The sequence below is a fragment of the Pongo abelii genome, chromosome 5 (assembly GCF_028885655.2).
Source record: "Pongo abelii isolate AG06213 chromosome 5, NHGRI_mPonAbe1-v2.0_pri, whole genome shotgun sequence".
NCBI lineage: Eukaryota > Metazoa > Chordata > Mammalia > Primates > Hominidae > Pongo > Pongo abelii.
Window position 1 is genome coordinate 124950027 of NC_071990.2, and position 16153 is coordinate 124966179.

At 36.8% G+C, this 16153-nt stretch overlaps 1 protein-coding gene across 3 annotated transcripts in view; it reads right to left on the bottom strand.

Moving 5' to 3' along the window:
* The window catches only part of TRDN (triadin), a 428350-nt gene that overhangs the window by 351047 nt on the left and 61150 nt on the right, over window positions 1-16153 (bottom strand). For all 3 annotated transcript variants that reach the window (NM_001372516.1, XM_054556995.2, XM_024247973.3), the window contains 1 exon segment: window positions 10448-10657. In NM_001372516.1, coding sequence (NP_001359445.1) covers window positions 10448-10657 — 210 coding nt within the window.

Here is a 16153-nt window from a genome sequence, read left to right on the forward strand (position 1 = left end):
AGCCGCTTTACTTCCAAAGGAAGTTGGAGTCATTCACTGCAAAGGCCATCAAAAGGCATCAGATCCCATCGCTCAGGACAACGCTTATGCTGATAAGGTAGCTAAAAAAGCAGCCTTCAAAAGGCATCAGATCCCATCGCTCAGGACAATGCTTATGCTGATAAGGTAACTAAAAAAGCAGCTAGCATTCCAACTTCTATCCCTCACGGCAGCTTTTCTCCTTCTCATGTGGCCACTCCCACCCACTCCCTGCCTGAAACTTCCATGTATCAATCTCTTCCCACACAAGGCAAATGGTTCTTGGAGCAAAGAAAATATCCCCTTCCAGCCTTACAGGCCCATTCTATTCTGTCGTCATTTCATAACCTCTTCCATGTAGGTTACAAGCCGCTAGTCCGCCTTTTAGAACCTCTCATTTCCTTTCCATCGTGGAAATCTATCCTTAAGGAAATCACTTCTCAGTGTTCCATCTGCTATTCTACTACTCCTCAGGGATTGTTCAGGCCCCCTCCCTTCCCTACACATCAAGCTCAGGGATTTGCCCCTGCCTAGGACTGGCAAATTGACTTTACTCACATGCCCTGAGTCAGAAAACTAAAATACTTCTTGGTCTGGGTAGACACTTTCACTGGATGGGTAAAGGCCTTTCCCACAGGGTCTGAGAAGCCCACTGTGGTCATTTCTTCCCTTCTGTGAGACATAATTCCTCGGTTTGGCCTTCCCACATCTATACAGTCCAAGAGTGGACAGGTCTTTATTAGTAAAATCACCCAAGCAGTTTTTCAGGCTCTTGGTATTCAGTGAAACCTTTATATACCTTACAATCCTCAGTCTTCAGGAAAGGTAGAATGGACTAATGGTCTTTTAAAAACACACCTCACCAAGCTCAGTCACCAACTTAAAAAGGACTGGACAATACTTTTACCACTTGCCGTTCTCAGCATTCGGGCCTGTCCTTGGAATGCTACAGGGTACAGCCCATTTGAGCTCCTGTATGGACACTCCTTTTTATTAGGTCCCAGTCTCATTCCAGACACCAGCCCAACTTGAACTGCACCCCAAAAACTTGGATAGAGCCTAAAAACTCACCAACCAAGCAAGTAATTATGCACAACCCCCTTGAGCACTCTCTAATTGGATGTCCTGGGTCCTCCCAATTTTTAGTCCTTTAATACCTGTTTTTCTCCTTCTCTTATTCCATTTAGTTTTTCAATTCATACAAAACCGTATCCAGGCCATCACCAATAATTCTATATGACAAATGTTTCTTCTAACAACCCCACAATATCACCCCTTACCACAAAATCTTCCTTCAGCTTAATCTCTCCCACTCTAGGTTCCCATGCCACCCCTAATCCCTCTCGAAGCAGCCCTGCGAAACATTGCTCATTATCTCTCCATACCACCCCCAAAAAAATTTTCGTTCCCCCAACACTTTACCACTGTTGTTTTATTTTTCTTATTAATATAAGAAGACAGGAATGTCAGACCTGAACCCAAGCTAAGCCATCATACATCATACATGCAGGTATGTACACATCCAGATAGCCAGTTCCTGCCTTAACTGATGACATTCCACCACAAAAGAAGTGAAAATGGTGGTCCCTGCCTTAACTGATGACATTACCTTGTGAAATTCCTTCTCCTGGCTCATCCTGGCTCAAAAGCTCCCCTACTGAACACCTTGTGACCCTTGCCCCTGCCCGCCAGAGAATAACCCCCCTTTGACTGTAATTTTCCTTTACCTACCCGAATCTTATAAAATGGCCGCACCCCTATCTCCCTTTGCTGACTCTTTTCAGACTCAGCCCACCTGTACCCAGGTGAAATAAACAGCCTTGTTGCTCACACAAAGCATGTTTGGTGGTCTCTTCACACGGACATGAGTGAAATGTGAAAGATAGTATTTGGAGTTGTGGCCTTTGGAGGCAATTAGATCCTGAGGGCAGAGCCCTCACAAACAGAATTAGTGCCCATATAAAAGAGGCCTAAGAGAGCTTACCCCTTCCATGATGTGAGAACACAGCAAGAAGCCTATGAGCTAGAAAGTAGGTTCTCACAGATACCAAAACTGCTGGCAACTTGATCTGGAATTTCCCAGCCAACAGAATTGTGAGAAATAATGTCTGTTTATGAGCTATCCAGTTTATGGTATTTTGTTATATCAGCCAAAAGAGACTAAGAGAGTGAGACACATGCAAAAAGTAAAATAAAATAAAGGGTAGGATGCAAAACTCCTGAAGTACGTTGGATTCTAAAAGATAAAATCCATTTGATTTGCAATTTTGAAAAAATAAAATACTTGCATCTGCAAGTATTGTTGGATATTTAGATGCTTTTAAACCAAAGGAAAAACTAGGATCCTGATTTAAAAGCACTCTTGGTGAGCTAATTGTTTTATTGACTGCAGAAGGAAATGACTGTCACTTTGCTAATCTACATTTGAATAGTCATATTGTAGCTCCAATCCTTGCTTTTCAATATCTGAGGCATGGGCATTTTCCCTCTGCTTTAAAAACTTTCTCAATTGAAATTTTTCCACACTCATCTTTACTATTAACTTACTTCAGTAGTTTAGAAATGTGCACTTGTGTGGGACCTAATGAAATTAAACACAAACATCCCTAGTTACAATTATGTGGTTATTTCAGTATGTAATAGTTTATGGCAATGTAAAATTAAGTTTACTGATACTCAACTGTTACTTCTTGAGGCAAAAGGAACATTACTGAATGCAAATAGATGTATATTTCACCTCTCTTACTCAATATGACCCCAATCAACCAATTTTTTACCAGCAAAATTGTGTGACAGATGTTTAAACCTGGAATATTTCCAGCTAACTGGAGCTAGACCTATGTCAAATAACGGGCACTTTATATTTCAAAGCAAAATAAAAAACTACTTCTGGCTTCTTTTACCCCTGTCAAGTATCCAGATGAAAATTAGGCATCATATTATACTTTTATTAATAAATATGTATAAAAGATGTGACTATTGAATTTGCTTTTCTCTTCTTAAAAAAAGCCCATGTTAAATATAAACAAGATTTGAATCTATGCATATAATAAGAAATGGGAACACATGGTTTTTTGTAGGTTTATAGATTTCCATAGATTTGTTTCCAAGCTACGCTTCAACAGAAATAATTTTCTGGTAGCATAAAAGTCAAAATATTATACTACTCCAGTTGGATGATTGACTTGGATCACTATATTATAAATTGAACAGATTAGTGGAGAAGAGATAATACAGCAATTAACATATTCTGACTATTTAATACATATTTGTTTGATGAAGTTGAGGTTTAGTTTTGGAAGCTTTACTTTTTTGTTTACTTGTTTTTGTTTTTGTTTTTAAGATAGGGTCTCACTCTGTCACCCAAGCTGGAGTGCAGTAGCGCAATCTCAACTCAGTACAACATCCGCCTGCTGGGCTCAAGTGATTCTCCCACCTCAGGCTCTTGCCTTTATTAAAACAACAATAAAAACAATATACGGTTTTACCACAATTTCAAAAGAGAATTTTAAGATTAAAAATGTAGGAACAATATAATCTAAGAATTAAGAACACTTCTTAAAAATGAATACTTTTTTCTTTATCTTTTTCCTCATTTCATGAAGAATCGATACACTTTTTATTAGAGTCTGAGAAATATTGAATTATAGAACTCTTTGCTTCCTTCAGGTACTCATAGGCAGACTGAAGTTGGGTAGTAAAATGCATCTTTTTAGGTGTAATGACCAAGAGGACCAAATAGGCCTGGGGTAGTGAGCAGAAAATATGAAATTTGAGATAAGACTTGAATCAGAGTAAGAAACACATCAAATGTGCTCCTTGAAAACTCAGTACACATGATAGAGTCCTAAATGTTGCATTTAGTGTTTCAGTCTTCCATGTTTCCTAAAAAGTGATAACATATTCGTGTGTGTGTGTGTGTGTGTGTGTGTGTATGTGTGTAAAATTAAATGTTAAATTTGTACTTTCTGACTGACTTTGGGCCTTTTCTAAATGATTTTACTGTGCTAAACTCATAGCCTGACAAACCGTGCACCTGCTTAACTGGGCTAAGTGCCAAGAAAAGAAAAAAAGTCAGGAAAATTAATTTCCAAGAGCAGTAGATAAATGGCACACCTCATTAGAAAATCTATTTAAAAGGCACATCAGGAGATGTCTGCAAGACTTTTCATAAGAAATTGATGCTTCCTACCATTATGTCTTTGCTGGCTCTCTTCTCAGATTACGGATCTTACTTCCTGGTAATAAGATTCAAATTCAAGTTACATTTAATGAGTCCCTCCTATGTGCCAGGCATGTATGTTTTACATAGATTATTGTATTGAATTCTTACAAAATTGGTTTGAAATAAGTATATTTTGCGGAGTGCCTGCAAAAATTACCAAGTGTGCTTTGAGACACGCTGGTACAACCATGTAATGATGTTTTCCTCTTATAGATGAGGATGCTAATGAATGATGATCCTTGTTCTTAGGAAGGAAAAGAGTTACCACACTCTATTGCTGTACATTCTGACCTAGAGGAAAATCATCAGCATCCACTAATGCCTTAGTTTGTAGTCATTTCTTTATAAATCCTATTTGTTTGCACTTCTGATTGTTTAGAGAGAAAGTTGTCACTTCATAAATAAAGCAAAAGAAATTTGTAAGAAATTTCAACCAAAGCCTACAAATTCTGGCCCCAAAAGATCAGAATACATAATCAAGGCATCCCTTCATTTTCTGAGAGGGAGGTCTTTCTGGCTGAGTCTGCAGAAGCTTGAAGGGAAGATCTCCAGCAGCCTTTGTAAGCCCCTAGCCTCAATTACTAAGACAGCAATGTTTCTCTGTCCTCCCATCCCCCACTTAGGGTTTCCAAAATCATTCTTCTTTGAGGAGAGAACTAAAGTCAATGTAGATAACAGAGTGATCATACACCTTGATTTGTGTCTGATGTCCTGAAGTAAATCTTAATTGCTCTCCATTTCACTCTCACAAGTATCCTGTTTCAGCTGTTAGATGATATTGTTGTCTTATATGAAGACTTTGTACACTGCCAAAGCACTAAGCTGGAACTATCTTCCCAGAATTCCCTTATATGTATGTTTTCAGGTAACAGTTGGAAACAAGATAATTTTGCAAGTTTTGGAAGGCACAAATGTGGCAATAATGAAGCCATTATTTATTGTCTGAAGGTTGGTGTAGGGCAGGTGCTTTTGCAGCTCACGCTCATGATCCCAGAGAGTCTAGCTGCCCTTGTTGTGTGGCAACAGCCGCCACATCTCCAGTGCACACTGGGCTGACTCCTGCAGCATCTCCAAATCCTGGCCAGGTGTGCGTGCAGTTCCATGGGGGAAAGGCGTCAATTTATCCTGCAGCTCATCCGCATAATTGTAATTTGTGGTGGTGAGAGACAAACAAGTCTTCCACTTTGTTCTTGTCAGTTTCAGTTTGTCCCAGGTCCCTCCCATTCTATCCATCTTCCCTTCCCAATTTCCACCGTGACTACTTTCCACTCAACACCAGATGCATTGCAACAGCCTTACATAGATTAATCAGCTACCATGAATTCATAAACGATATAATAAACCCTTATTCTATGTAATTCAGAGTAGCTTTCAGCTATTGTGTCAAACATTGACAGATATGCATAGTATTGTTTGAATATTATTTGGATGTTACATTAAGTAAGAAGTGTGGTGTAGGTAAAATATCTTTTCCTGTCTGTTTATTTGGTGCCTTAAAATTTGTCTCATTTGATAAAAAGAATCAGTCAAAAATTTTGCAGAATAGAAAGCAAGATGTTATCCCCATTTCACAGATAAGAAAAGATAAGTTCCTGGTCATGTTAGCTTGTAGGTTCATAGAGCTGAACAATGAACCCAAATCATCTAAATGAAGCACAAATAAAAGCCAATTCTGCATGTCCCCCACTAGTGGCAAATATATGCATAAATCAGACAGAATTCTGAAAATAGGGAATTGTAAAGGTTGCCCAGAAGACAATTATTCTTCTCAATGCAGTACCGTATGTGCTTATAAAAACAGATTTTCATTTCTCTATGAACAATCTTTTCATGGCTTCACAGCATTTATCTACTTTTCTAAACTTCCAGAGAGTAACTGACAGCTGCCCTGACTTTCTGGCCTTCCAAATCATTTCCAGCTTATTTCTTTTACCTCTAGCCTTGTTTTGTAAATACTAACAATTACATATTTCAAAGATTATCACATAGTACAAAAGATTCATCATGATAATACTAATCCCTAGCAAAAGTTTGAATTGTGTCTATCAAAATTAACATTAAATATGTGAGTATAATTTACATTTAGAAACTGTTATTGAAGCCATAATTTATATAGTTCTTTCATTTTTATAATACACATATTTCAAGAATTGCATATAAATCAAATACTTGTAAAGTTAACAATGTACAAGTGTACTACAGAAATTATCATTGAAAGGAATTTGTTCTTATTTTATAAAATGCAGAGCTACCTATAATTAGATTTTTAGATTAGATTACTTAAAATAAGGCATACTTATAGTTCACAGTAGAGCTTCCATTGGAGCGCTGTAATTAATTTCTATGGGCAATGCCTATGTTACTGGCATTTCATCTGATAGGGAAATACTTCAGTCAATGCAAGCTCAAGGGAAATGAAATTTTATAGAGTAAGGTAACCAAGTGTCTTTTACTTAAAACTCTAGGTCATAATTTACATTATAGACATTACAACTGTGTATATTTTAAGAGCCTCTATTACACAATAAACTATGTATTGCCTATTTAGATTAGACATTTATGACTCTGGATAAATAGCCCTTTTGCTTTTGTTGATATCATGGAACTTTTCTCTACTTGTTAGATGATGCTCACTTTAGTCCAGCTACCAATGGTATGCTGGCAGAGTCAACTCAATCACACCTTGTATTAGGTTGTTCTGGCATTGCTATAAAGAAATACCTGAGACTGGGTAATTTATAAAGAAAAGAAGTTCATTTGGCTCACACTTCTGCAGTCTGTACAGAAGCATGGTGCTGGCATCTACTCAGCTTCTGGTAAGGCTTCAGGGGGCTTATAATCATGGTGGAAGTTGAAGGGAAGGGGTAGCAGGCAGGTCACATGGATGGATGGCTAGAGGAGGAGAAAAAGAGAGAGTGGGGGACGGGGGAGGTGCCACACACTTAAAAAATCATATCTCACAAGATCCCATTCACTATTGTGAGGAAAGCACCAAGGGAATTGGCCAAACCATTCTTCAAAAATCCATCTCTATTAAACAATAATCTTCCAAGAGGCCCCATGTCCAACACTGGGGATTACAATTTGACATGAGGTTATATGGGACACATATCCAAACTATATTATTTGATCTCTGGCCCCTCAAATCTCATTTTCTTCTCTCACTGCAAAATACAATCATCCCTGACCAATAGTCTCCCAAAGCCTTAACTCATTCTAGCATTAACTCCAAAGTCCAAAGTCCATAGTCTCATCTGGAAATAAATTCCTTCCACCTATGAGCCTGTAAAATCAAAAGAAGTTATTTACTTCCAAGACAGGATGAGGGTATAGGCATTGGGTAAACATTACTGTTCCAAAAGGGAGAAATCAGCCAAAGGAAAGGAGCTAAGGCCCCATGTAAGTTGAAAACCCCACAGGGCAGTCATTAAATTTTAAGATTCCAAAATAATCTTTCACTCTGTGTCCCATAACCTGGGAACACTGATATGAGGGGTGGGGTCCCAAGGAATTGGGCAGCTCTACCGTTGTGGTTTTGCAGGGTTCAGCCCTGGAGGCTGCTCTCACACACTGTTGAGTGCCTGCAGCTTTTCTAGGTGCAGGGTGGAAGCTGCCAGTGGATCTCCCATTTTGAGGTCTGGAGGACAGTGGCCTCCTTCCCACAGCTCCACTAGGCAATGCCCCAGTGAGGAATCTGTGTGGATGGGTCCTCCAAACACACATTTCCCCTCTGCACTGCCCTAGTAGAGGTTCTCTGTTTGGGCTCTGCCACTGCAACAAGCTTCTGCCTGGGCACCCAGAATTTCCCATACATTCTCTGAAATCTAGGTAGAGGCTGCCAAGCCTCTTTAACTCTTGCACTCTGCATGGCTGCAGGCTTAACATCACATGAAAGCCACCAAGGCTTGTGGCTTGTGCCCTCTGGAGTGGGAGCCTGATCTGCACCTGTGGCCTTTTAAGCCACAGCTGGACCCAGAGCAGCCAAAATGTAGGCAGCATTCTTCTGAGGCTGGCCAGGGCAGTGGGGCCCTGAGCCTGACCCAGGAAACCCTTCTTACCTCCTAGACATCTGGGCCTATGATGGGAAGACTGCTGCAAAGGTCTCTGAAATGCCTTCAAGACCTTTTTCCCTTTATCTTGGCTATCAGCATGTAGCTTCTTTTTAGTTATGCAAATTTCTCTAGCAAGTGGTTTCTCCACAGACTGCTTGAATTCCTCTCTCGAAAAAGCTATTTCTTTCTTTGCCACATGGCTAGGCTGCAAATTTTCCAAATTTTTATACTCTGCATCCCCTTTAAATATAAGTTCCACTTTAAGTCATTTTTTTGTCCCCACATCTTTGAATAGGTTGGTAGAGGCAGCCAGGCTACATCTTGAATGTTTTGCTGCTCAGATATTTCTTCCAGCAGATACACTAGGTCATTACTCTCAGGTCCATACTTCTACAGATCCCTAGGCCATGAAAAGAATGCAGCCAAGATCTTTGCTAAGGCATAACATGCATCACCTTTGATCCAGTCTCCAATACATTCCTCATTTCCATCTGAGACCTCATCAGCTTGGACTTCACTGTTCATATCACTATCAGCATTTTGGTCTCAACCATTTAACCAGTCACTAAGAAGTTTCAATCTTTCCTTCCTCTTCCTATCTTCTTCTTAGCAATCCAAACTCTTTGAACTTCTGCCCATTACCCAGTTCCAAAGTTGCTTCCACATTTTCTGGTATCTTTATTGCAATACCCGAATACTGGTGCCAATTTTCTGTATTAAGCTGTTCCTTCATTGCTATAAAGAAATACTTAAGACTGGGTAATTTATAAATAAAATAGGTTTAATTGGCTGACAGTTATGCAGGCTGTACAGGAAGCATGATGCTGGTGTCTTCTTGGATTCTGGGAGGGCTTCAGGAAGCTTGCAATAATGGTAGAAGGAGGAGAGAGGAGCAGGCATGTCACATGGCCAGAGAAGAAGCAAGAGGGAGAGAGTGGAGGGGGGAGGTGCCACACACTTAAACAACCAGATCTCATGAGAACTCACTATTGTGAGGACAGCACCAAGGGGACAGTGCCAAACCATTCACTAAAAAATGCATCCCTGTGATCCAGTCACCTCCTGCTAGGCCCATGTCCAACAATGGGGATTATAATTCATCATGAGATTAGAGGGAACAGATATCCAAACTATGTCACACCTTTATGCCAATAAACCCAAATAACAGAGTTCTATATTTTCATAATTTTACATTGTATTTCTTCTTGACATCTGTGGCATAGCCATTTCCTGACACAAAGAATACACATTTGATAAGTAATTGCTGAATGAGTAAAATTCCATAATGAGAAATAGGAGAACCCTGAATATGTAGAATGCAATTAATAGTATTTATAGTGTCTGGGTCCTACTGATTCTACTCCTGTTGGAGAAAGAAAAAAGAGGAGGGGAGAGTACATATGAGAGAACACATTAAAAGATTAATGAAATATTTTGCTTATGGTAAAAAAGTGATAAGAATAAATTCACTCATCTAGTCATTTAACATTTACTGAGCACTTGGCTGATTCCTTTCCTTAAGGAGCTCACAGTCAATAGAGGGTGTCATATGTCAAAATAGATAAATACAGTTTAAAATATATAAAATATCATTGAACAAAAAATGAACCATTACATGTAATTTTGTGGAAAACTCTCTTTATTTTCAGGAACTTGAAATAGGATGGCCGGTGGGAGAAGCAAAGAGTTTGTCTGGCAAGGACGCTTAGGACCAGATGACAGCAGGGCTTAAAAATACTTTAAAATATTTTCCATTTGTCCAAAAGTTTTTTGATTGGTTTGGTTTTATATTGCCAAGTGTAAAACCTACAAATTATTCCTTATTAATGCTTGATAAAGTACCAGTTCCAAACGAAATCTTCACCCAAGCTTTTTAACTATTATCTTTATGAACTGCAACATTCAGTCTTTGTTCAGCTCTTGCAAATAAGGATATCAATTTCGTTGGAAATCAATAAGTACCACAGACAAATAAAGAGAATAGGAGGAAAAAGAGAAGAATGAAACATATTTCAGTGATCCTCAAGCACATTTGTGGGGTGTTTCTTCCTCACACTAAGATGAAACAGAAACCAAGCAAGAACTGGAGGGGACACTGTTTCTTTCCATTTGAATTAATTTTAATTTTAAAGCCAAATTTCATGGAACTTACCTGAAAAGTTTTTGTAATCCACTAAATCAAACATAACGACGGCAACAGCTGACCACGTGATTATCAGGGCAATGACCAGAAGCCAGGCTGCAGGGGAGCTGAACGTCGTCACTATGTCTTCTGTGACTGTCCTCTTCAGCACTTTTCCAGGGGATTTGGGCACAGATCCATTTTTGCTGTCTATCACAGTTGTGGTTGCAGATGCATTTCCTAATCAAACATTCAGAAAGGAAAATATAATTTAGAAATTCATGGTAAATATTGATGATAAGAAGCACTGACTATATGAGTGTCGAACCTGTTTATACCACTTTCTAGAGCAGCACAACTCCTTAGTGGCAGGACAAAGCCTCCCTGCCCACTAGCACATTATATTTTCCTCAGCATTTACTATTCTCCCTAAAACTTGTGTGCTCATATAATCAGTGATTCTCATCTCCCAAGTCCTCTGAGGGAGAATCAACACAAGTGATAAAATGGTTCAAATGGATAAAACTTCTTCTGAATATTTTAACTTCATTGTATAATTGACCCACCTAGTGAGGTCATCTAATGAGGTCATTCATGTTTTGTTTGTTTGTTTGTAGGGGCACAGAAGATCTAAGATAATAATGTTAGAAAGTCTTACTATATCCAGTACGTCTTTTATTCCTGATTTTAAGAGTCCACATTTCATGAGAGAAAATTCAAAAAATATAAAAATAAAATAAATAGATAAGTAGATAGATAGTTTTAATCTCACCACCGAGAAATAACCACTGTTAATATTTTGCACATATATTTCTGTACATACATATAAATATATAAATATGATTTATCTGGTTTTGACAAGTCATCAGCACATTGTCTTTTACTTTTTTTTACTAGGCAATATATCAGAAGTGTGTTTTATTGCCATTCTGTATTTCTCAAAATACCATTTAAGTGGCTTCATGACATGTAATTTTATGGCTGTGCATAATTTAATCAAAAAGCTTTCTACCTTGGGATAGGGCAGGAATTTTCTCAGCACATATTATTATTTATTTCTTTAAGAGAAAGTCCTAAATATAGAATTCGTGGGACAAATAACATAATCACTCTTATAGCTTTGAGAATACATGCACGTACTTGAAAGTTAGTATCTTTTAAAAATTGTGTATGCCAGTAGTTGTGTTACCTTATCCTTGACAATACTGTCAGTGATGTTTAAAATTTTTGCAATGATATAAGAGAAGATTTGAATTTTATTTGCAATATTTGATTACTAGAAATGAGCTGTTTGTATGTTTATTTTTCCTTGGTATTTCTTTTCTTGTGGGTTTTTCCTCCATTTTTCTTTAAACCTCCTTTTGGTGGTTTATGAAATTGCATACATACACACATATGTAAGATAATAACACTTTAACCTTTATGTTGCTTTTTTTTGGTGACTCTTTACCTTTTCTTTTAATGCTATTTTAATATACAGAATGTACATCTAACAATGTTGTAACTCATTCTTCTTCTATAAAATTGATGCTACAGTATGGCTAGAAATCCTCCTGGATGAAGAGAAGACATGTCTGATTATCTGGGCTACACTTGACTCATAGAAAGTTAAATCTAGAAATAACTGAGAGATCATCTGAAACAACTATTTCATGTTACATTTAAGAACAATTGCAGACCTACCAGAAAATTAAAGTCATGTTCATAGCACTTTAAATCCCAAATTATACAGATGTGAAGTAAGTAATTGAATACTTAAGGGAAAATAAAATTGTACCAATCCAAATATTTTTGCCAAAAGCAAAGTTAAAAAACATATTTTTGTGTATTAAAATATAGACCACATTGTCTATAATAATGTAAGAATTACATGCCAAGAAAGAAAACTTTGATTCAATATAAAATACATGATTACATTGTTTCAATTTTACTATTTATCTCAAAATTGCAACATCTCTATGTGATAGATACATAAGAAAATCGAAATTTTCAGATTTCTTTAACATTTTTCACAAAGTAATAAATTTTACCCAACTGGAAAGAGTAGCTGTAGTTTCTTTTAGAATGTGTCCAATAATAATTGAAAGATTTTAGCCTTTGTGCTTTTTGAAGACAGGGTGGAATTAAAGTGCTTCTTTCCATCAGTCTCTTGCTCTACCATCACAACTCTTCCTTTCAGGCATGTCTAGCTTTTCCATGGAAACAGTCAAGCAAAAAAGTTATGTTTTGGGCTTCATAGATAAGAGATTGGAATTAACTCCTGGCTTCTCTCTGCATTACCCAAATGGCTAGAAGGTCACTATTACACTACATCTCTGAGTGAGAAGCATCTATATCTGATGAATGAGATTGGTAAGACTCAATCTGCAGGTGTGTGATGGTGGAGAAATAAATCATGCAAATTGTTTGACACATTTCCTGGTACATGGTAGTCATTTAATAAATGACAATACAACAACTACTGAACTATATCATAATCATTATTATCATCACCTCTATTTTCATTTATTACATCATCACCTTCATTGCTACCAGCACAACTATGACTCTGACTACATCTACAAATATCACTCTAAGAAAAGGCTAGAAAAGCAGGATTAACCTCGGAAACAAAGGTGGAAGCACCAACTCTTCAATAAATGCAGGCATTTGTTTCCATTTAATAAGCACATACATTAGGCTAAGATATTTTCAGGGAATCAAAAAAGGATTCTCTGACTTCCTTGGTATCCTTTCCAATCAATTAATTGACTGCTTGTAATACAGGCAAAGAGAAACATACAGTATAATTTATCCATACGAGTAGAAGCTGTTTTGTCCCATTAGCAAAATTAGGAAAGATGATCTTTGGCAAATAGAGTTATTTCATCACGGTACAAACATTATCACTATAACTGAATTCTTTAAATTAGAAAAATAATATTTGAACCCTTCAAATAGATATGTATGCAGGATGCTTGTAGTATAAGTCCAGTTTATAAGATAATGTTTAAGTATTGGAGAAAGACTTAACACTGCCAGCAAAATTAAGTACTTTAGTTAATAAAGTCTTACTCTTCTGGTTTCTTTAGTCATAAAATAATACTATCCTTCTCTTTACAAAAATGAGATAAATAACATGAAATTCTATGACTAATCAGGAAAGAAAATCAAACGCATTCAAGAGTACATACTAATAGGTAGTAGTAACCAAACAAAATTAGTTTTTTAGTTATTTTTTAGATAACAGTGATAAATTTAGCCCCATATTTTCAAAAAATTCAAAAGCTGATAAGGAACATTGGAGCAAAATAATTTAATTAAGATGTTTAAATGGCTTTAGGTAGAAATTAACAATAGTGACAACAAATCTCTTTTCTGAAAAAAACTGTGGAATACATATCCAAAGTTCATGAACTCAATTTAGTGAAAATGATAGCAAGATGAAAAAAATACTTCTAAAACCCAGATTTCACAAACTGCACTTGAGGTGGTACTCAAGAAGGAAAATTTTAAAAGGACTCATATAATATCTTCTCATTGATTATTGTGCCAAATTCACATCACTCCTAATGGTAGTTCTGAAAATGGATGAATGATAGGAGTGCTTTGAAATGCAATTTAAGACCCAAGTGGGGCTACAAGTGAATCAAACCTTTGGAGTAATGATTTGCAGCAAAGTAAACCAATTATGAGTGTTTAGGACTGGCCCACCTGAAAGTTGATATGTTGTAATCTGCAGTTTTTTAACCACTGGAAGCCCTTCTACTACCACTAAGCAGAGAACACAAGAATTTGCTTTTGCACTTCAGATTCACTGTATTGAGTTGTATATTAGAAACTACTTCTGTAAACAGTATTACACATACCTGCTTTGTATACTGAAACTCAAGGAGTAATTTTACTGAGATTTGATACAAATTAGTTGAATCCTGGTCACATTTTTAAAAGGCTAAACATTTAAAACAGAACATGAATTTATATATACATATATATGTATTCACATTTTCCTTTCTTTGATCAAAAAATTGAGAAAGTATAAATATTCAGAAATGCAAGCTCTGAGTTAAAAATGAATTTTACGTTTTTTAAGCAACTGACATAATATGAATTCTAAATTTTTATTCACTTAATGATCCTTCCAATCCAATTATGGTACAATTTTTAAATAGATGAAAACGATAAATTAATACTGTTATGTTTTTCATTGTCCTTTTTTTAATCTTCACACCCTCAAAATTTCCACTTAAGAATTAATCATGACTCAAAGATAATGAAAATATGTTCTGAGTATACAACCGCAAAGCTATAAGCAATTTGAAAGTAATCTGAAGGTCATCCTTCTTAAAGAAAATTCTGTGTTGCCCTTGTTATGAAACACATTGAGTTGTACCTTTCAATTTCCATTCAAATTTACTGCAGAAGCCACATAGAGCCAAGAGGAATAAAATTGAGAGGGAATAAATTGCCTTCTCTGACAGCTGGTCAAGATAAATGCAAAGAACAGAGTGTGTAATCTGAGATTATTTAATGTTTGAGAAGCACTTTAAAGATGACAAGAGCTAGTTATTGATATGGCAGAAAAAATGAGAGGTAAATATTACTGAGCAATTTGACATGGGCTATGCCTCTTGAAAGTTGGTATCTCAGAATTGGAGCAGAGTGGCTAGGATATGTAAAGCACTTTCCAGGCCTGCTTTTTAATTCTATTCATTTTGATTTCATACAAAATTTTGATTGTCAGACAGAATCAGCCTCAAAAGAAGTAGGGATCTCACTTAATGGCCATGTGACTCTTTCCCATAGAGTAAAAGGAGGGGTTGCTTATATAATGGATCCAAAGACTGGCTCTAGAGTCAGGTTATACGCAGAAGAATAAGCCATAAGCCTCCTGATAGAAGTCACTCAACCTCATGATGCCTTATCGATCAGATGAAGAAACTTTCGTGTGCACTTCCATATTATTATTCTTTATTTTTCCTATGGGACACTGACAGTACAATCTCTTTCAGGATGCTCAAGGAAGACACCTACATTCTAGAATGGTATAAATGAAACATTGCATTCTCATTACATAAAAGCATTCGTTATGATTTTGCATTTCACCCTGTGATGTGGTTTGTGTAGTACTCTTACACTGTATCTCACTTTCAAGATGTGTAGAGCAAATGAGAGAAAGGAAGTCTATACTACTGATGGCATTATATGTGTTATTCCCAAATTACATTAAGAACATAATTCCCAATCACATGAAAGAGTGACCCTTGCTATATTGTTTGTGTTCCAAAACACATGCATGTAAATAAGAACTTCATAGAAATTCGAGTGGAAAGACATTTGGGCAGATAAAGCTCAAACATAATAAACTCATTATTTAACTTAAAATGTTTTTTACCAATTCTAGTGTTTACCAAATGTAAACTAGTCTCTGGACACTTTTAATGAATGCCCTAAATTGCCATCTTTTCTCCCAGGTTTTTGGGATATGATTATCATAATGCAATTTCAGATGATGTTTTTGCCACTTAATCTGTCTGCTGAGGTTGACATATGTATGGTTTTTCTTTTTTAATTTATTTTTATTTTTATTTATCTATTTATTTTAACATTATCCGGCGCTCCTTCCTACCCACCCACTCCATTCACTGTTCCATTAAGTGGAACAGGTGAGGAGTCTCTCCCAGGCTGCTTTTATAAGGCCACTAATTCCATTCACGGGGTCCACCTTCCTGCCCTAATCACTCCCCAGTGGCCCCA